General features: G+C 45.2%; 1 protein-coding gene across 1 annotated transcript in view; it reads left to right on the top strand.

The window, feature by feature from the left end:
- The first annotated feature begins 7,847 nt into the window (after positions 1-7,847).
- Positions 7,848-24,057, top strand: part of tacc1 (transforming, acidic coiled-coil containing protein 1) — a 134,659-nt gene continuing 118,449 nt past the window's right edge. Inside the window, exon 1 of the mRNA XM_041209957.1 lies at positions 7,848-8,065. Within this exon, the coding sequence (XP_041065891.1) occupies positions 7,998-8,065 (68 nt within the window). The 5' untranslated portion in view covers positions 7,848-7,997. The remainder of the gene's footprint in view (positions 8,066-24,057) is intronic.

Below are 24,057 nucleotides of genomic sequence, written 5' to 3'. Positions count from 1 at the left end.
CCACCAGCTAGAAGGACAAGGACAGCAGATGCAAGGGAACAGCAGCACCTGCAAGTTGCCCTGCACTCCACCCCAGGACTGTGCCTTCACTGTGGCTGGGTGAAAATCCCGCAGTTGCCTCGCTAACATACATGGACTGCTGACGTTCAATAAGGCAGCAGCCCGTCACCTTGTCAAGGACATTTAGGGATGGGCAAGAGAAATGCTGACCTCGCCAGTGATGCCCAGATCCCATGGGACAAACACAAATGAGGTGAGGTGGGTTAGGAGGGTAGAAGGTTCACTTCCCCCCACAGCATGGATTAAATTGTGGACCCTTTCCCTGCACTGCAGGGCAGTCCTCCTCTGCACCCCATGGGCGCTGACTGCCCTGGCTACCTCCTCCCAGGCTGCAGTGGTCAGCTGGAATGGCCTCCTGTGGTCATCCAAGAGGAAGAGGATATCCCACCTTTCCTGTACTGCCTCGAGGAGATTTTTCGAGGGATGTGTTGCTGAAGCTGGGAGCCGTAGCTTGCTGCCTTCTCCTGCTTACCCTTTCCTTCTTCCGGTTAATGAAGGGCTGTCCGGGTGCTTTTTAAAGATGGTGTCTGGACATGACGGTGGGACTCCTGACTTGCTGCTTGTCCACTACGAGACTTGACACAGAATGTGCGTGTGCATAACTAAGGAGGTGGGAGCACATGATTGCGCATTAAAGTCTGCCCCACTCCATGGCAGGAACCACTTCAACTTTCTCACCCAGCTATGAAAGTGATGATGGGAGGAGAAGATTCTGCTCATTGTCTTTCATTCTGTGCAGGCCTTTGAATGAAACCTGATTTTCCTTTTTAACCTGAGTGCTGTCGTCCCTCTTGTCCGTTTAAGCATGTTGATTATAGTTTCAACAGTGAACCAAAGTCAAACAAAGGTTGTACCAACTAAACCCCACTGATACACAACAAACAGGAGAATGGCCTACTTGTTTTGGGTTTGAGGCAGTATTTAATTGACTTGTCACTGTCTTGGTTTCAGAGACTTCAATGTGTGGATCATTTTTATGAATTTGTAGGTTTATACGGGAATAGATTGTGTAGCAGCTTATTCGAATTAAACAGATTCGGGAGGACCAGAAGTCACCATTTGAAGTTGTACAAGGCCAGGTCTAGTTCAGATTTCGGGCTGTGATACATGTTTTGTCTTTGGTTCAGGGTCTAGATGAGGTTCCTTTAGGGTTTCTAAGAATTCTACCATATAGAATTATCTGTAAAAAAACATTCTTGTTTATTTCCAGATCGATAAACATCTCAGCACTCTAACAAGGTACTACTTCTGTTTCACACCAGATGTCAGTCTCTCAGTCATGTGATGTTGCATCATATTTACATCAGCAGTTACATCAGGCGCTCCTGATGTCAACCCTTTAGCGTACAATACATTTCCCAGAGGAGAGTGGAATTTGGCCCAGGCAATGAACAATGATTCACTGAATTTCGGGAAGAAGAGCTCCTCCTGTTTTTGGCTGGGGCAGAGGTGATCTTGTACAAAAGTCACCTCCTGAACTAGCTGGAGATGGGTTGGAGAGGAATTTTTCAGATTTACTTTTCCCCAAATTGATCTCGGTTTTTATCTGTTCTTTGTGTGTCTCTTCCAGGAGACCACATAGTTTGGGATGTGGTGGAAAGTGTATAAATTCTGATTGAGATAGGCTCGGTTGACCAGAGGGTCTTCACCCATCCCACCCTGGACATACCAGTAAATCAGTTACAGAAAAATTAAAACGGGGATAGTGCAATGATTTTGACTTCTAAATCCAAGAATGTTAGAACTGGTCATAATTTCTATCATTGCTCGGGATGGGGGAAGGGGAACGATGTTGGTTTGGAGTAATTGAGAGAGACAGGGCAATTGACTGGTTAGCTCTTATACTATCAAAGCCTGACCTTGGCCAAGTGGTTAGCACTTTACTCTCTCAGCCAGAATGTTGTGGGTCCAAGTCTCACTCCATAGACATGAACCCATAACCCATTCTGACTCTGCAGTGTCACTACTGTGGTCGTGTTGCACTCCAAGAAGCATCGTCTTTTGAATGAAGCAATAATCTGCTCTCTGAAATGCATATAAAAGATTCTATGTCACTAATTCACTGAAGAGCAGGGCAGTTCTTCCTGATGTCCTTGGCCTAGATTGGCCCCTTTAACCAACATCACTAAAAAGCAGTTGATCTGGTCATGTTCACATTGCTGTTTGTGCTTGATGTGCACATATTGGCTGCTGTGTTTCCTACAGTACATCCAGGATATACTTCAAAAGTATTTTCTTGTTTGTAGAGCATTTTGGGATTACCCCTGAGGTTTTGAAAGGCACTGTATAAATCCAAGTCTTCCTTTTATCTTTCATGAGGTTTAATACAAAATTAGCATGAGCGGGTGGCATGATAGCTCCAAGGTAGGAGCTGTTAACAGCCCATGCTGTCAGCATTTGTCCTGAAATATTCTGTCTCTCTCTGATACAAACACCTCTCCCTCCAGAGCTCTTCTAATCTTGACTCTTTCTTAGAGTGGTGACTCATTTTATTTCTTTATGGTTTCCATTATTCCAAACAACTCTGTGTTGTGATGCAGTAAATCAGCAAAAAGGAATGATGCCTCTTTTTCATCTGCATTGCTTGTTCAGTCAGCCACTGATTAATGCAGGCAGTCTAACTGCAGAGTCACAGTGACAACAGCATTTCAGACTGTCAATACTTGACCTACAACAACAACTACAGATCCATAAATATGCTTTACCTTCCCTCAGGGAGCTGTCGATTTGACACCAATTTAACCCAAAAAGGGCTGTGGCAGGGTTTCAACATCTAAAGTAAAATAACACTTTTAATTACCATTTACCCTCAGAGCACTATAGCAATTAAAAAAACATTCTGCTGTTCTCATCCATGTTTTCAAATCCCTCAGTGGTTTCATCCCTCTCATTCTCTGTAACCTCCTCAACCCCACAACCCTCCGAGATATCTACGATTCTCCAATTCTGGCCTCTTGAGCCTCCCCATATTTCGCAGCATCAATATTGGTGGCTGTGCCTTCATCTGCCTAGGCCCTAAATTCTGAAATTTCCTCCCTAAACCTCTCTGCCTCTCTCTCATCTTTTAAGACCCTCCTTAAAACCTACCTCTCCTGTCCTAATATCTCCTTACATGGCTCAGTGTCAAAATCTGTGAGCTGGCACTGATGTTTCACTGGATTAAATGCAGGGTGTTGCCACTGCTCCACATATGTTTTCAGTTCTTAAATAACCCATTTTAAACTTTTTCAAAATTATTTTTGTACATATTCTGCAGCAGAAAAGCTGCAATCAAAACTTGAATTTCAAAAGGTATATATTTTTGGCATTTAATAAGTATTTTCCCTGGTACCCTTCTGTATGCTTTCTTGCATCACAACAGTGATTACATTCTAAAAATGTTCCTTTGGTTAAAAAGCATTTGTGGCATCCTGAGGTTATAAAAGGAGCCATATAAATGCAGTTCTTTTCTTGTGTGCACCATAGGCATGGAAACTGGTAGCTCTACGCTGGGCACTATGGAGTGTGCAAGAGTATCCCATGAATGGTTGGGATTCACTGCTATGGAGAGGTCCTTTACTATTTTAGTGCTGGCAGCAGAGCCTTGCCCATCCTGACCAGCACACAATCTGTACAGAAGGTTTCAGTTGCAAAAGAAAGAGCCATCCTGTGGCATTAATGTACTGCAATCTTGTAAGATAGGAGGTTGGTGGGAATGAAACCATTGCTTAGAAGGCAAATAATATTAAAGGGCCAAGTTTGTCCTCTGTTGAGCTGGAGATTGAACATCACTTTGAAAGGTGAAGGCTTTGTTTTACCAACCCTTCAAGTAAGGTGTTACCCATGGCTACGTGGAGAAGACGCTTAGTAATGGTGAATGTGAAACTATCATTGTTTGTTGTTAAAAACCCATCTAGTTCATTAATGCCCTTTAGGGAAGGAATCTGCCATCCTTTCCTGGTCTCTAGATCAACAATAATGTGGTTGACTCTTAACTGCCCTCTGAAATAGCTGAGCAAGCCACTCAGTTCAAGCGCACTTAGGGATGGGTAAAAAATGCTGGCTTTGCCAGTGATGCTCACACCCCAGGAAAGACTAAAGGAAAAAAGATGATTTCCAGTTGATTGAGTAGCTTTACAGCCAGGTCATCAACATGAATTAGAAAACAATGCTGCAGACAACAGTAAACTCATTCAAAACACCTTAACAATCCACATACCAACAAGTGCTTGCTGGTTTAGGCTGCCACCATGGTTTGGCTTGTTGCCCTTTACTTGTATGTTCTTCTGGCTCAGTGAGGTTTCACTTACTCTATGAATGCTTGGAGATAGTCAGCATCTAGTTTTTCTAGAAACTATTTATTGACAACTATTTATATCTAAGACCTCATGGTAATTACATTGCTCTCTGGACGCACACTCTTCTGTGTCTTGCTCCCTTGGAGTCTCTTGGTCATCTGACCATGATGTCATGCTTACATCATCATTAACAACATTGTCTAATTAACTTAACCCTTTACTCTACGTTCATCTTTTAAAAATAAGTCCATAGAATGGTGGAATGAAGAAACTGCTTACATTTTTGTCTTCAGAACTTCCCAAAGTGCTTTGCAGTCAATAAAGTACTTCTAATGTCCAATTTTGCTGGTAAAAGAGGCAACTGCTTGATCGTACACCATCTGACATCTTAAACATTCACTTCCTCTACACCTGGCATACTGTGGCTGCAATGTGTGCCACCTAGCTACAAGATGCACTGCCGAGATTCCTTCGACAGCATCTGCCATGACCTCCCTTCGACCTATAATACCTGGATAGAACAAGGGAAGCAAGAATATGGCAACAACTTCACCTCCAAGCTTCCCTCCAAATCACCCACCATCCCCACTTGAATATACATTGTTGCTCCTTCACTGCCACTGGGTCAAAATCCTGGAATTCCCTTCCTTATAGCACTCTGTGAGTGCCTTCACCACACAGGCTGCAGTGGTGTAAAGGCAGCTCACCACCATCTTCCCAAGGGCAATTGGGAACAATGGGCAACAAATACTGGCATTGCCAACGATATTCACACATCCCATGGATGAATAAATCAGAAAAACAACTTGTACACGGAAAGGTCCCAGCAATGAAATGATGTACTGGTATTTTGGAATGATTCAATACAACAGCCGATGAAAATAAATTGAAGGGCAAAGTCATAAGGAAGGGCATGCCTGCTTGGCAATAGCAGCTTATAAAAATCGGGCCTTTTGTACCAAATCACCAAATCCTCAAGGTGGTAGGTAAGATTTTCTTGACAATGTTGAGGTTGTTTTTCAAGATAATCCTCCTGCAGTTGGCAATTAGCCTGGTTACACCACCAAAGACAAAAAAATCTATCATTTTGCAAAGGTACACCCTTGCATTATGCCCGTTTTTTTCTGATATTACTAAACAAACAGATTGGTTGGTCTTCATCGTATCTGGCCTTACTGTGTCTCTGCTAGTGCAGGAGAGCTTGCATTTTGACTGTGTAAATCCAAATCCTCCAACTGGAAAATGCACCTTCAGCTTACTGTCATGGCAGTGATAGGCAATTCCAAAATGTAGGCGTGTGCTGCCTTATGATCTGAGCAAAGTGAGATGTGAGTCCGGCATTGCGAAGAGGTCTCAATTTGTCATCAATTCCCAGAAAAACACATTTATCTAACCAGCAAGTGGCCACAGAGCCAATGGGTTCTTAAAGATGGAAAAAAAATGGTTTCAGTACCATCTCTAGAGCTCCAGTGAAAATGGACGCATGGTCTAAAGTCGACTCTCTCCTACATTGTAAATAAAAGACGTATTTAAATAGCACCTTTTACAACCTCAAGATGTACCAAAGCATTTGACATCCAATAACGTCAGTCTCTATTGTAATGTAGGAAACACACATAGTTGTGCATAGCAAGCTCCCACAAACATTAGTGAGATAATGACCAGTTTATCTGTTCTGGTGATGTGGGTAAAGAGTAAACATTGACCAAAACACCAGGGATAACTCCGTTGCTCTTCTTTGACATATTACCATAGGATCTTTTGTGTTCACCTGAGGGGGCAGACAGTGTTTTGGTTCAAAGTCTCATCTGAAAGATGGCACCTCAGACAGTGCAGCACTCTCTCAGTTCTTCACTGAGAGTGTTAGCCAAAAAAATGAGCACTGAAACCTGTGAATTCAATTCCAACCATAACATTTGTCCATCACCTGTTAGCTATCAGGAAAGTACTGCAGGAGACTGGTAATTAATACACATGTACGTGAACATTCTGCCTTGGCATGACAACAATTTGTTCAAGGGACAAATTCAAGTGAACCAATTTGCCTTTTTAATGTGAGAATCAGGATTGGTCTGCCTGCAATTACTGTGGATTCTTTTGGCTTTTTCATTCCTAACAGATGACATAACATCTGTGGTATTTTCCTAGAGATACACACACAGACACAGACTTTCTGTTTATTATCTGCCTTCCCCCACCCCCCCACCGCTGCATGTACAATGTACAAAGTGACAGTACTGCAGCTTTATAATTCTCCATGCCAGCCATTTCTAAGAGATTAGTGGCGATACTGAAGAAAAGTGCCTCCCATAGATGCCTGAACAGTGCATTGGACAGCTAGGTTGAGTCTGTATCATGAGCCTTCCACAACACCAGTGTCCATTCAAAAGCATTCTACTGTGGCAGTGATGTTATGTAGTAACTGGTTTATTGAGTTAGTATGATTGCCTGAATGCAAATACCAGCTGACCTCTTGGTTCAGCCAAATGATTTCTCAAGCGCTATGGAACAAGGGGAATAAACCTTCAGCTATGCTTCAGGGGCTCCTCCCAAATGGGGGAAAGTGTCCGAATATCTGCAAAGCATAGGGCTAATTTCCACCCAGACTCTGGTGTTCATGGGCCCACAAGACACGATGCTTTCAACAGGTTATTTTATTCAGTTCCCAGGAACGTGTCAGTGTTCAACTTATTAAAGTTTAATCCCTAACTGTCATCGATCTTAGAGTTACAGGAACCCTTTTATATAGGACACAGTGAAATCAGCAAGCAGATACCAGCTTTCACTCAGTGTTAGCAAAATGAACTCCACAGTGGTAAGGCCCAGTAAATAACTTGCCCTACAGCTCACAGTGTCCTGCACCATACACCTTGACCCTTTGCCTGCATTGCTCAATCTGATTTGCCAACATCATTTGATTTTACATGTTCTGCAGCACAGGAGGCTGTCAATGTGTAATCATAGCCTGGGCTGGGCCAGAGATTTATAAAGACTGTGTAACTGCGTTCCTTTAACAGGTTATTTTATTCAGTGCTCAATAACAGGGTCCTGAATTCCACACTCACTTGCTAAGGCAATCTACTAATTATGCCCTTCACTCAATTGGCTTCACATGCACTCGCCCTGCTGGACAGGACTGGCTGTTCCTTGCATGCCTGTGTTGGAATGCACTTCATTTCTTTTGGGAGATCCCATTTTTTCCTCGAGGTAGGGAAAGAAAACAAACACATCGTTGTGAGCAGACATCCCTCGGAAGAAGAATAGAGTGCCCTGGAATGTACTGGAGAGCCCTTTACTTGTTTGAAACAGCAGCTTTGGACACAAGTCCCTTGTGGCAAAACTGCTGTCATCTGGATAAGCTTTTACCCTACAGCCAAGTCCTGTAGACCCTCTAATTCCTCACAAGTGACTTTGAAGTTATTGTGCTTTTTACTGTCCAGTTATGTGCTGTGTTGGCTCGAGGCGACGCTGATGGCATGTGATTGGATAAGGTTCTGGCAGGAGTTCAGCAGCCTGAAGTCCTCAGCAATCAATGCAGGAGGCTGCAGTCCCACTGCAGCATTGAAGGCTGTGTGAGTGTGTGCTTATGTGCGCGTGTTATGTGCATACGCCTGCCTCAAAATCACAGGCACATCTGCGACCACTGACAAAAGTTTGAGAATGGGAGGGTCTCAGTCACAGAACCAGCAAAAGGGAGGGATGAGACCCTTAAAACAGAAGGCAAGCATGTAAGTCATCCATCATCTAACCATCTTTCAATTGAAATACAATGAGACTAACTGGCTATCAGTTTGATTTTAGTCTGTCTTGTCTCGATATTTTATTTTCATGTCATTTGCTGGGCCACAGCTTACAAGCTGAGTGGCTGAATCTATTGCAAATGAAAAGTGTGTACATGTGTTCATCTGATGTTTATGTTCTTGTGAATGTGTTTTTCTGTCATTTATTATTTTGATAAGTTATTCATGTTGCAATAATCAAAGAACAGGGTGAGCTGTGACCAATATCAGTTGGAACTAACAAATCAAGGTCAGCTTGATCTGTTCAAAAAGATCCTATCGTTGTCTTACTGCCCCATTTTCTCTATGTGTTTTCATTTCGTTTTAAATATTCAGAAGCAAGGAGGCCTATTTACCCTTCTCCTGTTTGATGTTCTGTGTTCATTTCATCCCAGCAATAGATTTCTGGACAAATGCCTCAGTTCTCCTGTCTGTCGGATGATACGGCACTTGGTCTATTAATGAATGATCTGAATTCAGATTCAGGCCTGAGAAGTCAGAGCTTTATTGGCTGACGTAGTTTCAGGTACACAGCTTCGCATGTGCTGTCAGGAGTTTCAAGCGGGGATACTCTTGTTTACAGACAAATAAAAATCTGCTCACATGACTGACCTTTTCAGACTTCAGGCCAACAGAATTATCTCAGTAAATAGTTATTGATAACAAGTCACAAACATGGAAAATCCACAACTTACTGTGGATGCTGCTTTAACCCTTTGTTCCCCCACCTTGTCAACTCCTGCTTTGAAAATGAGCTTTTGGTTTAGCTTTGCACCGAGTGAAAGAAGAGTATTAAGGGATCTTTGTGGTGTCACGGCCTGCCAGTGATGATTGTGTAAGAGCCAGTGATCTTTGTATTCAATCCAAATCACATTATTTGAGTAAACTTTACTGAGGGAGAGATCATCAGGCCCAATCAAGGGAGCTTGTCACAAGAGATCAGAATCACCTGACCCATTGTGATCCGTATGTATGTAAATCCCAGCATTTCTATAGAAATTAAACACAATCTATGGAGGCAAACCTATCCCAGCATCCATAGCAGAAGTGGAAGCCCTCTATCAAAACTATGCGCCCATTGCCTCCCTGTGGCCAGAACATTACAAACATTGCTGGAAGAAACAGCCTGTCTCACATTTGCCTCTTTTGTCTTGCTCTCAGAATCTTCTCAATGGCTCTACCATCTTTATCTATAAGGATATACGTCTATCATTTGCCAATGGAGAATGAAATGGAGAGAAGTATTGTGTGATGATTACTGCAGATGCATTGCACATGAAATTGGTTTGAATGTGAGTGGTTGGATGGTCAGTTTGCACCCTGACCTTTGGAAGGTGGGCAAAGAACATTGCAACTACAACAGGGAAAAATGGATCAAGCAGTTTGCAGGAATTTGTGCAAGTGCAACCCAAACACATTGTCACCCGCACTGCAAAATTTGCAGTGGCTGCATTCAGAGCTCTGGACACTAACCAGACTCAGGCTGCAGTGAAAAAAAAAACCCCAGAAAATGCTGCAAAAACTCAGCAGGTCTGGCAGCATCTGTGGAGAGAGAAACAGAGTTAATGTTTCATGTCCGTATGACCCTTCTTCAGAGCAAAAGAGATGAGAACTAAGATGAAATTTATACTGTGGGGTGGAACAGGTGAAGCTGGATAGAAGGCCAGCGATAAGTGGGGTCAAAGGAGAGGTTTACAAAGATATCATGAACACAAGGACAAAGGGAGTGTTAATGGATGCTGCAAGACCTGCTGAGCTTTTCCAGCATTTTCTGGGGGCTTTTTTGTCAGATTTCCAGCATTTGCAGTATTTTGCTTTTATCAGGCTGCGGCGAATTAGCTTAGACTGCACTGTTGTTGGGGAGAGCCCTGAAATGAGCAAGGGCTGGATTTATAGTATCCATATCAATGTCACATATTGATTATTCAGATAATGGGAGAGAGAAGGGGTAGAGACAGTTAAACCAGGCTGTGTGAAGCCAACTCACAGTTTAGTGACAGCAGCCATTTTATTTGGTTGAAAGCAGCCAGAGTTTCTGTGGGGTATTGGATGATGGCTGGCACCTATACAGCAGCACAGGCCAGCGCAAGGAGAGAAGGGAAGGCAATATAAATAATGATGAAGAATGAGAGGCTGAAGGCTTAAACACAACTTTAAGAGTCTCCAGGCATTAGGAAAACCTATTTCTTTCACAGAGACCTTGACCAAGATTATGTGAGGCTGAACGCTGGCTCCTTTCAGCTACAATGATCAACGCTACAGGTCAAGTAGTCTATGAATCAGGCCATTGCACTGATATTCAGGGTGACCAACTTGTATGAAATAAAATAAGGGACACTTTGACTGTGGGACCAGGGGGTGACGGTGGGCTTGGGAGGTGGGAGGAGGGAAGTGGTTGGTGATGATAAATGGACAAGGCCACAGTGCACATGATCATTAAAAAAAAGCGGCAAAGGCAAGAGGATATTCCCAGGGTCAGTTTCCCACAGGCTGTCCTTGTATTAAGGGACAAGAGATGTCCCTTAAGGGATTCAGGACAAACAGCTAAAATCCCTGCCCATGCATTAAAACAACCTGAAAACACAACGTCAATCCTTTCTGCAGTTGGATCTTGTCTACTCAATAGCTGCACATCGTGCAAGCTGTTTTCCTTCTCAAACTTTCAGGTGATATGGTAGGCGGGGGGCGGGGGGGGGGTGGTGAGGAGTGCGGGGGGCGTTGGGTTGGGGTGGGGGTGGGGGGGGGTTGGGGTGGGGGTGGGGGGGGGGGGGGGGGGGTTGGAGTGGGGGGTGGGGGAGAGTGGGGGGACCGGGGGGGGGGAGTTGGGGAAGTGGCGGGGGCCATGGGCAGGCGAGTTACTGGTCACTCATACATAGCGAGAGGCCAGCACTTCTAAGTTGTCAACGAGGAAGTATTATTGAAGTTTTTCTAATGTATAATAACAAGGGTTAATGGAGACAATCCCTTAAAATATGGGACAATTGGTTACCCTGCTTATATTATGTGTGATGGCAGTAGAAATGGTTAAAATAACCAAAGCAGATGACAAAATTGTATTGGCATACGAGGGGTGAGACACAAACTGTAATTTGACACTCAATGCACAGTGCCTTAGTTGGCCTGTGGTCATGAATTAAACCCCTGGGCTCCGGCCCATGCATTAAAACAACCTGAAAATACAACATCAATGCTTTCTGCAGTTGGATCTTGTCTACTCAATAGCTGCACATTGTGCAAATTGTCTTCCTTCTCAAACTTTCCTGAAATATCTTGTTCCAACAGGGGCATACCAATGTTTTCATGGTCTGTTGCATGTGAATGCGATTCTATTTTGTGCTGTGTGCAATGTTTTTGCTATGTGAAGAGAAGCCCAGGAAATCATTGAGGCAGATAGAGCATGGGGAGGGAGGAAAGGGGGAGGGGAGTGGCAGGGTTTGTATGGCAGAGGGCGGAAGTGATTAGCTGAAAAAGGCACTATGGACCCAGGTTGCTTTCAGGTGGAGCGTGGAACAAAGTTTACATTGTGGGTGGACACAGTCAGAGGCTGGTAGGGACAGGTGTGGCTGGAGGAGGAAGCTGGTTGGGAGTTTATATACTGGGAGAGCTCAACACTTTCAGGTGGTATGGCGGGTGGGGGGGATGTGGTAGGGGCCATGGGCAGGGAAGTTAATGGTTGCTCCTACATAGGGAGAGGCCAGCACGAGGAAGTACTATTGAAGTTTTTCTAATGTATAATAACAAGGGTTAATGGACAGATGGAGTGGGAAAGGCAGTAAAGAGAGGCTTCATGGACAGAAGGGGCTGTGAGTGTCCCTGAGCAAATACAATATAGTTTTGTCCATTTTTCCTTTCACTCTAACACAGTGGGAGAGGAGGCGTTATTTCAGAAGTACAGTGACACAGATTATTTCTCCACTGAAATGTGTCTTCTTTAAGCAGAGACAAATGAAGAGGTTAACAATACCCTCCACCCTCTACAAACAGTGACTTCCACTGAAAGTGTGTGGGAATTTGATGCTTTATTCTCGAAGTAAGTGGGACAAGGTTTCTAAGGTCCCCCTCCCAGCAGTGAGAACTGTGCTTGACTGTGTTCGGATGAACTGTCCTCTGATATCCCAAACAAGATGGTTTACATGAAAGGTCATGGGTTCATGAACGTAACATCACAACGATGGCTGGTGGGGGCTGCAGCGAGAATTGGGATTTCAATAAGCTGTAACCTGCTGGAGCAGAAAATGAGTCAGGACTGGAGGAACGTGGAGATCTCAGACTGTTGGCAAGCTGGGGAGGTAGGGGCAAATCCATGGAGGAATTTGAAAGTAAGGATGAGAAATTTAAAACTGAGGCATTGCTAGACCTGGAGTCAAATAAAAAAAGTAATGGTAAATAGTTCTTGCCCAACCCTCTTGAAGCCAGTGCCCTTTAACCCATAGCAGGCTTGCTCACGAGGTGGCTTGGTGATGAGGATGTGAGGAAGCACAGCCCTTCCTGAGCAGAAATTCCCAGGTCTGCACTGAGTTTGCAGATATCAGCCTGCATGACAATCGTCTGCTTGGGCATTCCCAGGATAGAGAGAGGAAAATCAACGTGGGCCCTCTTTCCCAGGCTTCCCTGCTGCTGGAGAGCATGCCTGTGGATTCTGAGTCAGAGCAGGGTTGGGATACCCTGCGGCCTCTTGCGGTCAACTCTTCTGCTCGAACTTACTCTGTAGGATGGAGCGTGAAAAATAAACCAACACCACACCGCACCCCCCACCCCTCAACTGCAGACAATACCTTGAGGAAAGGGCTGGGAAGGGGAAGGGGAGGAAGTACATTTTTTAAAATTAATTCATTCTAGGGATGTGGGCTTCGCTGGCTGGGCCAGGATTTATTGCCCATCCCTAACTGCCCTTGAGAAGGTGGTGGTGAGCTGCCGCCTTGAACCGCTGCAGTCCATGCGGTGTAGGTACACCCACAGTGCTGTTAGGGAGGGAGTTCCAGGATTTTGACCCAGTGACAGTGAAGGAACAGCGATATATTTCCAAGTCAGGATGGTGAGTGACTTGGAGGGGAACTTCCAGGTGGTGGTGTTCCCATCTATCTGCTGCCCTTGTCCGTCTAGATGGTAGTGGTTGTGGATTTGGAAGGTGCTGTCAAAGGAGCCTTGGTGAGTTGCTGCAATGCATCGTGTAGATGGTACACCCTGTTGCTACTGCCCACCGATGGTGGAGGGAGTGAATATTTGTATATGTGGTGCCAATCAAAGCAAGCTGCTTTGTCCTGGATGGTGTCAAGCTTCCTGAGTGTTGTGGGAGCTGCACTCATTCAGGCAAGTGGGGAGCGTTCCATCACATTCCTGACTTGTGCCTTGTAGATTGTGGACAGGTTTTGGTGAGCCAGGAGGTGAGTTACTCACTGCAGAGCTCCTAGCCTCTGACCTTGTAACCACTGTTGATGACACCTTCCCTCACTGTACTGGTTATCAAGAGTAGACTGATGGAGTGGTAATTGGCCAGGTTGGATTTGTCCTGCTTTTTGTGTACAGGCCATACATGGGCAATTTTCCACATGGCTGGATAGACGCCAGTGTCGTAGCTGTACTGGAACAGCTTGGCCAGGGGCGCAGCAAGTTTTTGAGCACAAGCCGTCAGTACTATTGCCAGAAGATCGTCAGGGCCCATAGCCTCTGCTGTATCCAGCGCCTACAGCCATTTCTTGATATCACGTGGAGTGAATTGAATTGGCCAAAGACTGGCACCTGTGATGCTGGGGAGCTCTGGAGGAGGCACTAAATCTGCCATCAGGATCACACTGTGTCGAGGCCTTGAGTGTGGAGCCTGTTTTCCCAGATTACAACGTTTTCAGAATCTATAAGTGTTTTATTTTTGGAAAGTCTGCTTCTGATGGAACAATTCCAACACTGAAGAGGTCCCATCCCATAAACTGTGCAATATGAGGAAATATCCGGTGGCATTTTATGCAGATCAGAAGTCGGACCTTCCTAGCAACCAGTTCATGTTGTGTTGCTATGATAACAGTGATAAACAGTGCCCTAGTTCTGGTTACATTTATAGCCTCCATTCACTGCAGCTTTGTACTGTTAGCTTTCCTCTACTGGTTTAATAATAGAACAATGGGCGGCGCGAGAGAGATTTGGGAGAGTCTACAGCCCTGAGAGATACATCTGCAGTTCATTCCCACCCACCCATTAAAGAGTGCTATATCAACAGAAGTTTCATATTTCCCTTTGCAGAGCCCTTTGTGTGCAGACTGTGTATGGGAGGGTGGTAATCACCAACAATGACAAACAGCTACATGATGCCAGAATTAGGCATTATAAAGAGTGGCAGAGAGTGAAATATGACTTTGAAGGAATGTAGGTGTGAAGGGGGAGCTGACAGATAGAGGAGGAGTAAGCTGTCAATTTGACTCTGCTGTCCTTTTGGAATGAAGAAGGTTGTGCTGAAGCCTCCGATTTGAGCATGTGCTGGAGGCCTTACAAGGCATTCAACCAAGATTCTGGTCAGGTGGACATAAAAGATCTCGGGGGTCCTGGTACTTCTCTCAGCTTAACTCCGGGGTTGGCCAGCTCGACCAAAACAGCTGTTTGCAGAGCTGTCCTCTTTCTGCTTCCCTAACTGGTCACTCACCTCACCACTGCGTCCAAAACAGCAGCAGCATTCCTCAAATTACCAGCAGCAACTCAACCTCGTCCTACTCAAAGTGCTTTGGAATGTCTCTGACAGATGTAATAGGGTGCTATATAAATGCACATCTGTGCTCACTGTTTTGTATTTGTGCTGAGAAAATAGAGGGTGCTGGGCACAGATTGCAAGGCAGTTATCCACTTGAGGAGTTACATGGAGAATTACATCAAGTCTGCAGTACAGAAACAGGCCATTCAGTCCAACAAATTTGAGCTGGTGTTTCTGATCCACAGAAGCCTCCTCCCACCCTACTTGATCTTAAATCATCGGCATGACCTTCTATTCCTTTCTCCCTCATGTGCTTATCTAGTTTTCTGCTCAGGTGAGAAAATAACCTGTTCATGCCTTTTTACAGCTACCTCAACTCCGATTCCCAATTATCATCCACGCACATCAAGGTGGTGGGGGTTATTTTATAAATCATGCCAAACTCATGCAGCCACAATAGTTCTCACTATGCTGTCGATTGTTCTTTGTGTGCGATTATTTTTTGCTCTCTGTTTGAACAGCTGTGGGTTCTCCTAAGTAAATACAGAAAATGATGAAAACACTCAACAGGTCAGGCAGCATCTGAAGAGAGAGAAAAACAGGCTTATCCTTTCAGCTTTTGCCAGAACTGGGAGAAGTTAGAGATTTAAGAGTTTGTCAGCAAGTGCGGAGATTCTCCCAGTTCTGATGAAATGTGGACTGTGGGTCTCCCTCTCTCTCTCCGCAGATGCTGCCAGACCTAATGTTACTTCCAGTATTTTCTGCTTTCATTTCAGCTTTCTGGCGTTTTCAATATTTTACTGTCATTATCGGTTTCCCTGCTTTAGGATTTATTTCTGTTGGGCTGCGAACATTTTTTTGTACAACAGTATTGCAGGCTCACTCAAACAGTTAGACTCTTAGCTGAACACTATCGAGATCACCTCATAACCTTGGAGCTTCACTGGGGTAAAAGGGAAGTTTAAGCAAAATACTGCAGGTGCCGGAGGTCTGAAATAAAAACAGGAAGTTTTTGGGAAATCTCGGCAAGTCTGGCAGCATCTGTGGAGAGAGGAACAGAGTTAACGTTTCAAGCCCAACATGGCTCTGCTTCGGAACTGACTTGAGTAAAGGGAAAATTTATGTTATCCAGCATTTTTAGAAGATCCCAGCATGATTTTGACGCAGTCTTTCTTTCGCTTCCCCGAGGGGAGGAAGAGTGGCTGCGTTTTTGCATTTAGGTTGCTCCATCAGACATCTCCGCTTGCGTCTGGAAAAGGGGGCCGTGTGTGGGACAGACCTGGGTCACCCCGCCTGCCTGAGACTTTCCCTCTCTCGTTGCAGGGACGCTCTGGGTCTCCACACGACTGCCCCCACCAGGCCGCGGAGCGGAGATCAACAAGCTACGCCTCTCGGTTGCAGTGGGAGAGGGAAAAGCCCCCGGCCCAGCGGGCCGTACTGCACCAGCTTGGAGCATCATTGTGTCGCTTTGTCAAGCTGCTTGTTTCTCTGCCATTCAGCTGCTGACGAGATCTCCTCTTTAAGGTACCACGTGGAAACACAAAAGGACTTGCATTTAAATCGCATCTTTCACCACCTGAAGCGCTTAATGGCCAACCTAGTTCTTTTGATGTGTAGCGTAGGAAAACACAGCAGCCAATGTCCGTGCAGCAAGATCCCATCCACCAGATTACATTCTTCCAGTGATTTGGTTTGGGGACAAATGTTGGCTTAGGACACAAGGAATCACTCCTCTGTTCTCCTTTAAAATAGGACCATGGGATCTTTTACATCCACCTGAGAGGGCAGATGGGGCCTCGGTTTAGCATCTGAAGATGGCACCTCTGACAGTGCAGTATTCCCTCAGTGTTATACGAGAGAATCGGCCTTCAATTTGTGCTAGGGTCCCTGGAGTGGGTTTTGACCCCACAAATTCAGACTCAGAGACCCAGACAATATTGATAACATCTGAGCAGATTTGAGCCTGTTATGTGCAGCGGTCTGCTGATTCACCTTTTCACTGCTCGCCACCCCCTTCACTCCCCCCAGCAACCCGACCTTGAGTTAATTAACCTCAGGTTCATTTGGACAATGCAAGGCAAAGACTTGTCCTTGTGCCAATCTCACCCTAGCCGTCGTCTCTGTTGGCCTGGGGCTGGGAGTCAGACTCTACCCCACCATTTGCTTCGTAATCGAGTTGGAGAGTGTCATTGGGAGGCGAGTAAGGCTGTCCTTTGTACTCAGCAACAATGTCATTGTATAATAGAGAAGGTTAACTTCCATAGTAACTAGAATGGTTTGAACCTGCAGTGATTGTTCCCTTTACTCGCCTGCCCCATCTCCTAACTTGCACCATTCACCATCACCCCCAAATCCCAAACCCCAATATTGGCTCGATTTTAAAATTCTCATTCTTGTTTTCAAATCCCTCCATGGCCTCACCCCTCTCTATCTCTGTCGTCTCTTCCAGCCCCACAAACCTCGGAGATCTCTGCACTCCTCCAACTCTGGTCTCTTGAGCCTTGCCGATTTTAATCACTCCACCGCTGGTGGTCGGGTCTTCAGCTACCTGGGTCCTAAGCTCTGGAACTCCCTCCCTAAACCTCTCATCCTTCCTACATCTCTCACTCCTTCTTTAAGATGCTCCTTAAAACCCAAGCTTTTGAAAACTTGTCCTCATGGGGTGAATTTTAAGGCCCCCTGCTGGGTGTGTTTTAGGTGGGGGGCGGGGGAACACGTAAAATATGTTGGGTAGCTGGCTCAGTGCCTTCCTGCCCACCCCCAACCCATTCCCCGTAATACAATGTGTGGGTAAGGTGCCCACTACCCCACCTGCCCTTAGACATAGTGAGGCCCTTAACTACCCAAATAAGGTGCCATTATATGGCTGACGTTGAAAGAACATCCCCCGACCAAGATGATACCCACCTTTGTGTCTTTCCCCGGCCTCCAAAACCCAACCACACCCACCCCCCTCACCACACCCACTCCCACCCCCCCACCGTGCCAATCCCTGCCCATCCAAAAGTCCTGGACTTACCTGAGTCCAGGATCCAGCAGCCCCCATGACTGAGTTCTGGCACTCCTGGGGCTGCAAGAAGTGCCTGCCAATCAGATTGGCCAGCAGTTCTCGAGGTTGGGGCTTCTTTCCACGGAGGGGCAGAAGTCCCACGCTGAGCTTGTTAGGCCACCTCCAGCATATTATCGCTGTGGAGCAGCTTTTTTTGAAAGACAGTTGTGGGGGGGTGGGGGGGGGCGGAACGGGAGTGGGCGCTGGGTTGGGGACAGCAATACACACCCCCAAACACCTGCACCCCCCCCACCGCCCACTTTAAAATGTATCCAATATCTCTCTTTAGATGGCTCAGTGTCAAATTTTGCTTAGCGCTTCTGTAAGCAGTTCTGTTAGGGTTTTGCTAAGTCAGAGGCACTATATAAATGCAAGTTGTTGTTGTTGTGCCCCTCCAAACTGTTTTAAACTCCTGATTTCCCTGAAGGTCAGATACAGCAGTTGCCTGGCAGTGTTGTCAGTGGGAAAAGAGTGTACCATGCTATTCATCGACATAATCCTCTACTTCTCCATCCCTTCATGCACAGCATGGGGTTGGCGAGGCCTGTAAGGTGGTGGATACTGAGGCCAATTTTGTGACCTCGCGCTGCTTCGGTCTCTGAAAGGCAGATTGGGTTTGGAATCCCTCGTTTCTGTCAAGTTCAGTCCGAGACAATGCGGTGAATTTAGGTGAAGCAGTGTAGGGTGGCATTGAGTGGAAATGATAGCTCTGATTAAAATGCTTCACTGTTCCCAGGCTGTAATCAGAAATGTATCCTACTATTTTAGTTGGTTCATGGAAGAAAAGAAAAAGAGATGGTAATGTATTGTTCAGAAATGAAAAAAATAGGTTTACTGGGGAAAATGAGAAAAGCTGCATTTCTAAAGCGCCTTTCACAATCTCGGAACATTCCAAAGCACTTTCAGCCAATGAAGTACTTTTGAAGTGTCACCATTATTGTAATGTAGGTAACACAGTCTATTTGCGCACAGCAAGCTCCCACAACAATGTCATAATGACCAGAGAATTGTTTCTGTGATTTTGATTGAGGAATAAATATTGACCAGGGAACATCAGAGAGAACTCCTTTGCTTTTTGCAAAGAAATATTGCATGGAAATCTTTGGTGTCAATCTGAGAGAGATGGGCCCCCATTTATTGTCCAATTTGAAAGACGGCACCTCTGGCACTTTTGCACTCTGAGTGCTGAATTGAAATGATAGCCTTGATTGTTTTGCTCAAACCTCTGGATTGGGACTCAAATCCACTCATAATTCTCCTTCCATTGAGTTTCAGTTGGTGGAAAATCAGTCCCTCATGGAATCAGGTCTCTAAAAATAACAACGTTCAGAACAAAAATGCATGAAAAAGAACAGCATGAGTTTTGTTCTATGATATCATTCAAGGCTTAGATTACAGGAAGGACAATAGGACAAGTGCTATCAAAAATGGGAAATAGCTAATCTAACCTTGGAAATTGGCTAAGATATTGATTGGTGTTGTGCCTGTTATTCCAAAGTGCTGTCAAAGCTTCTTGGCAGGTGACTGCTGGTCTGTGTTTAACCCTCACCTCTCTGCCCATTTACTGAGTACATTAGAGCATATTCAAACACTCTGCTATGTTCAAAGGGCAATCAGGAAGGATGTGCTGTCCTTGGAGGGAGTGAAGCACAGATTTGCCATAATGGTCCCTGAGGCTAAATGATGAGGACAGGTTGCATAGACCAGTCTTGTATTCTCTTGGGCTCTTGTAGAAGGTTAAGGACCAATATTCTTGAGGTGTTTAAGATGATTAAAGGATTTGATAGGGCAGATGAATATTTCCTCTGGTATTGGAGTCCAGAACAAGGGGGAAATAACCTTAAAATTATAGCTGGTCTGTGCAGGGGTGATGCCAGGAAGCACTTCTTCAGAGGGTAGTGGAAATTTGGAACTCATGCCCTCAAAAAGCTGTTGAGGTGGGGCTCAGTTGAAAATTTCAAAACTGAGACTAATAACCTTTATTTAGGCATGGGTTAAGGGTTACAGAACCATGGTGGGTGGATGGAGTTCAGGTACAGATCAGTCGTGATCTCACTGAACAGTAGAACAAGCTTGAGGAGAACATTGTTCCGATGTTATTCCGAAATGAGTTCTTTTTGATGCTGCCTGTGAGACTGCAGACAGTTCGATCATTTATGTGATGTAGAAATTTGAGAAATGACATTGCCCAGTAACAGACCTGACTGATAAAACCAGTTAGATTTGCCTGCCGCCCTTAAGCTACATTCTGTAAATAGTTCAGGAATGACTGCATGAATGAGAAGCAAATATTGAACAAGCAAAATCTGCAGGGTTGGACAACTCATTTCAATTGTTGGCTTCATTTGTGGCAGCTTTGAAAGAAAGATTTGCATTCACTTAGCACCTTTCATAACCTCAAGGCATCTCAAAGCAATTTACAACCAATGAGGTAGTTTTGTAATGTAGAAAACACAGGAGTCAATTTGCCCACAGCAAACTCCCACAAACAGCATTGTGATAATGACCAGATAATCTGTTTTTGTGATGTTTACTGAGGGATAAGTATTTGCAAGGACAGCACGCAGAACTCCCTTGCTCTTCTTCCAGTTAATGCCCTGGGAGTTTTTTGCATCCACCTGCCAGGGTGTGGTTTAATGCCTCATCTGAAAAACTCTGACAGTGCAGTACTCCCTCAGTACTGTACTGGGAGTATCGGCCGTGATTATGGTGCTCAAACCACTGGGGTGGGATTTGAACACGTGGGCAGAAATTTTCCCATCGGAGATTTGGGGGTGAGGCCCACTTGCCAACGTGAAAATGACATGGGATAACGTCAGGGCATCATCCAGCCCCATTTGAATCTTCAGGAAGGTGGGTGGACGGCACAATCAGCTGTGTGCCCGCTGACCTGTCAATGGCCAATTGAGGCCATTGACAGGATAGTTAAGCCAATTAAAGGCCCTGCCCGTCCAACCTTAAGGCTGGGGGTCAGGCCAGGAGCCCCAGCGGGCTTCTGATAAAACATGCAACCTCATCCACTGGCGGGATGAGGTTTCATGTCTGTTTTAAAGAACTTTGATAAACTTTAAGTGACATTTATTAACATGTTCCATCTCGTGTGGCATTGTCACATGTTAATAATTTTTTTATTTTTCGATTTTTTAAGTTTAGAACACTTTCAGCACTCTCCCTGAGACAGCACTTACTCTCAGCGAGATGTGTGCTGTTTCATGTGCATGCACGAAAGAACACACTTTGACCATTGGGGAATCCCACCACCCACCCCCCCCACCACCACCCCCCCCCCCCCCCCACCCGCATAGCGCTTCCCATCAGGCGGCCCACCGGGTGGGCCTTAATTGGCCCGCCCACTCAAAATGGCGGCGGGGCCCGTTTCGGCAGCGGCGATCAGCTGCCCGCCCGCCACTGAGCCAGTGGGGCCCACCCACCCGCCCGTCAAGGGCAAAATTCTGTCCATAACCTGCAGGCTCAGCAGCTCCAGCCTGTAAACCATGCCAAACACATGAGGTAATGCTTTCCAACTGCTGAAATCTAGGCTGTGCAGGATGTACCATCTTGAACTCATGCCACCTCCACCAAAGGGATCCTGACCGAAAAAATTCACTGGACTCCAGGATAAAATTTTAGCATAACTCTTAACAAATATCATTACTGTTTATTTTCTCCTCTCGTGAAAGCACTGACTCCCACAGTTCCATTGGTTCCAGCCACCATCCTTCATGGATAAATCTGGTCGTTTTTTGCTATTCAGGCCTTGAGGCTATTCAACTACAGAAGGCATCAGCCAGTCCATTCCATTCTCCTCCACTGTCTGGATGGTTTTCAGTGGGAGTCACTGAAAGTGGGAACACTGAATGCTTTATTCCACTCTACTTATCACCACCATGGTGAAGATCAGCTAGCTCCGCCCAATCCAGGAACTGATTTTCAGTGCCCTGGTCTGCAGGTGCTCAGGGCCTCACTGCATTGCTGAACCATTAGGCAGAGGTTTTATGTGCTTCCTAACATTACCTCCACATTGACACAAGTGTTGAATCGGAACATGCAACCAAAATTTTGCACAGTCTTTGGTAGAAGGTCACAGTGCAATTTGTTACTCAGCATGTTCCACCCTAGACTACTGTGCATTAGTTTATTCAGACTTGCTCCATGTTCCACCCTATACTACTGTGCATTAGTTTATTCAGATTTGCTCCATGTTCCACCCTATACTACTGTGCATTAATTTATTCAAACATGCTCCATGTTCCACCCTATACTACTGCGCATTAGTTTATTCAAACATGCTCCATGTTCCACCCTATACTACTGCGCATTAGTTTATTCAGACTTGCTCCATGTTCCATCCAAGACTACTTGCATTAGTCCATTCAGGCATGCTCCATGTTTAAGCCTAGAATACTTGCATTAGTTCATTATACATGCTCCATGTTCCACCCTAGGAAACCTGCATTCGTTCATACAGACATGACCATATTCCACCCTTGACTACTTACATTGGTTCATTGAGACATGCTCCATATTCCACCCTGGACCACTGTGCATTAGTTTATTCAAACATACTCCTAGTTCCACTCTGAACTACTCATGTTTGTTCATTCAGTCAGGCTACATGTCCCATCCTAGGCTACTGTGCTTCAGTTCATTCCTATAGGTTCCATGTTCCATCTGAGACCACTGTGCATTAGTTCATTCAGACAGGCTCCATGTTCCACTCTAGACTACTCATTTGTTCATTCTGACAGGCTAAATGTTCCACTCTAGACTACTGTGCATCAGCCCATGCAGACATGATCCATCTTCCATCATAGATACTTGCATTAGTTTATTTGGTAAGGCTCCATGTTAAACCCTAGGCCACTGTGCATCAGTCCGTTCAGACATGCTCCATGTTCCACCCTAGACTACTTGCATTAGGTTATTTGGAGATGCTCCGTTTTCTACCCAAGCCAACTGTGCATTGGTTTATTCAGACATGCTGCATGTTCCACCCTTGACTACTGTGCATTAGTCCCTTCAGACATGCTGCATGTTCCACCCTTGACTACTGTGTATTAGTCCCTTCAGACATGCTGCATGTTCCACCCTTGACTACTGTGCATTAGTTCCTTAAGACATGCTCCATGTTCTATTCTAGGCTACTTGCATTAGTTCGTTCAGACCTGGAGCTAGATGGTCAGCTGCTTTAAAAGTAGGAAAGCGAGTGAGAGAACGATTACTCACAGGAGCTGGTTATGCATTTGGTCTGGAAAAGAGGTAACATTTAGACAAGCATGGTCTCATATTTCTTGGGCACATCCTGGGGGGTGGTGATGGTGATCGGTTTATTATGTCCAGGAAGAATAAAAGGCTGGGATGTAAATGCTAGGCTTCAGGTCCCTAATCTAATACTGAAATCAATCAAATGAGCTAACATATGAGGGATGTAATGTCAGACTACTGGAGAAGGTCTGGGTTCCTACAGTGACCAGTGCTGGGATTTATATTGCTTCTAAACTGCAAAATTGACAGAAACACATTGTCAGCTAATGCCAGTTTTGGCAGTGACAATTGAAATGTAAGCGAAGCGGTGGAGAGGGAAGAAGCAAGTGCAGATTTCCTGGAGGAATTAGTTCAATTATGCAATGGAGAAGACAAATAACAATTGAAATTTGACATTGTTAAATGCAAAGTAGGTCACATGGATCAAAGGACATGGGACATGATTAAACAATGAATGGGATTGAATTGCTGCTGATAGATTTAAAAAACAGTATAACTCTGTCGACATGTAGCTTTCAACAGCAGGACAGCATTATAAAGAAAATTAAAATATCTCATTCAGTTGGACTTTCACCATCCAGATTCCAATTATCCGCCATTGCGATTATCCAGAAGAACTACTGAGTGGAAAGCTCCTTGTTGCCTCATTGGTCAGTCTGCATAGTGGGATCCTCCCCAGTCTCATTGGGGACCTGAAGTGGACAGTACTGCCCCATACAGCTTCTTGGGATGTTCTCTCAAGCTACTTCATTGGGACCAAGGTCCTTCTCCCAGACTGCAGCCTGGAAGAAATTACTTGTTACATTTGCTTGCAGTGTCAGAGGTTGGCTGCCGCTCTTTTAAAGTGGATCATTTTCTGGTTACTCTCGCACTCTTTTCTATCACCCTTGGGCTGTCTGATGCATGGGGAGGAAGTATAGACTGGACGAGCTCCGCTGAGGCTGCTCCTGG

Source organism: Carcharodon carcharias, chromosome 17 (assembly GCF_017639515.1).
Source record: "Carcharodon carcharias isolate sCarCar2 chromosome 17, sCarCar2.pri, whole genome shotgun sequence".
NCBI lineage: Eukaryota > Metazoa > Chordata > Chondrichthyes > Lamniformes > Lamnidae > Carcharodon > Carcharodon carcharias.
The sequence above is the reverse complement of the archived record's forward strand: the minus strand, read 5'-3'. Positions and strand labels throughout refer to the sequence as shown.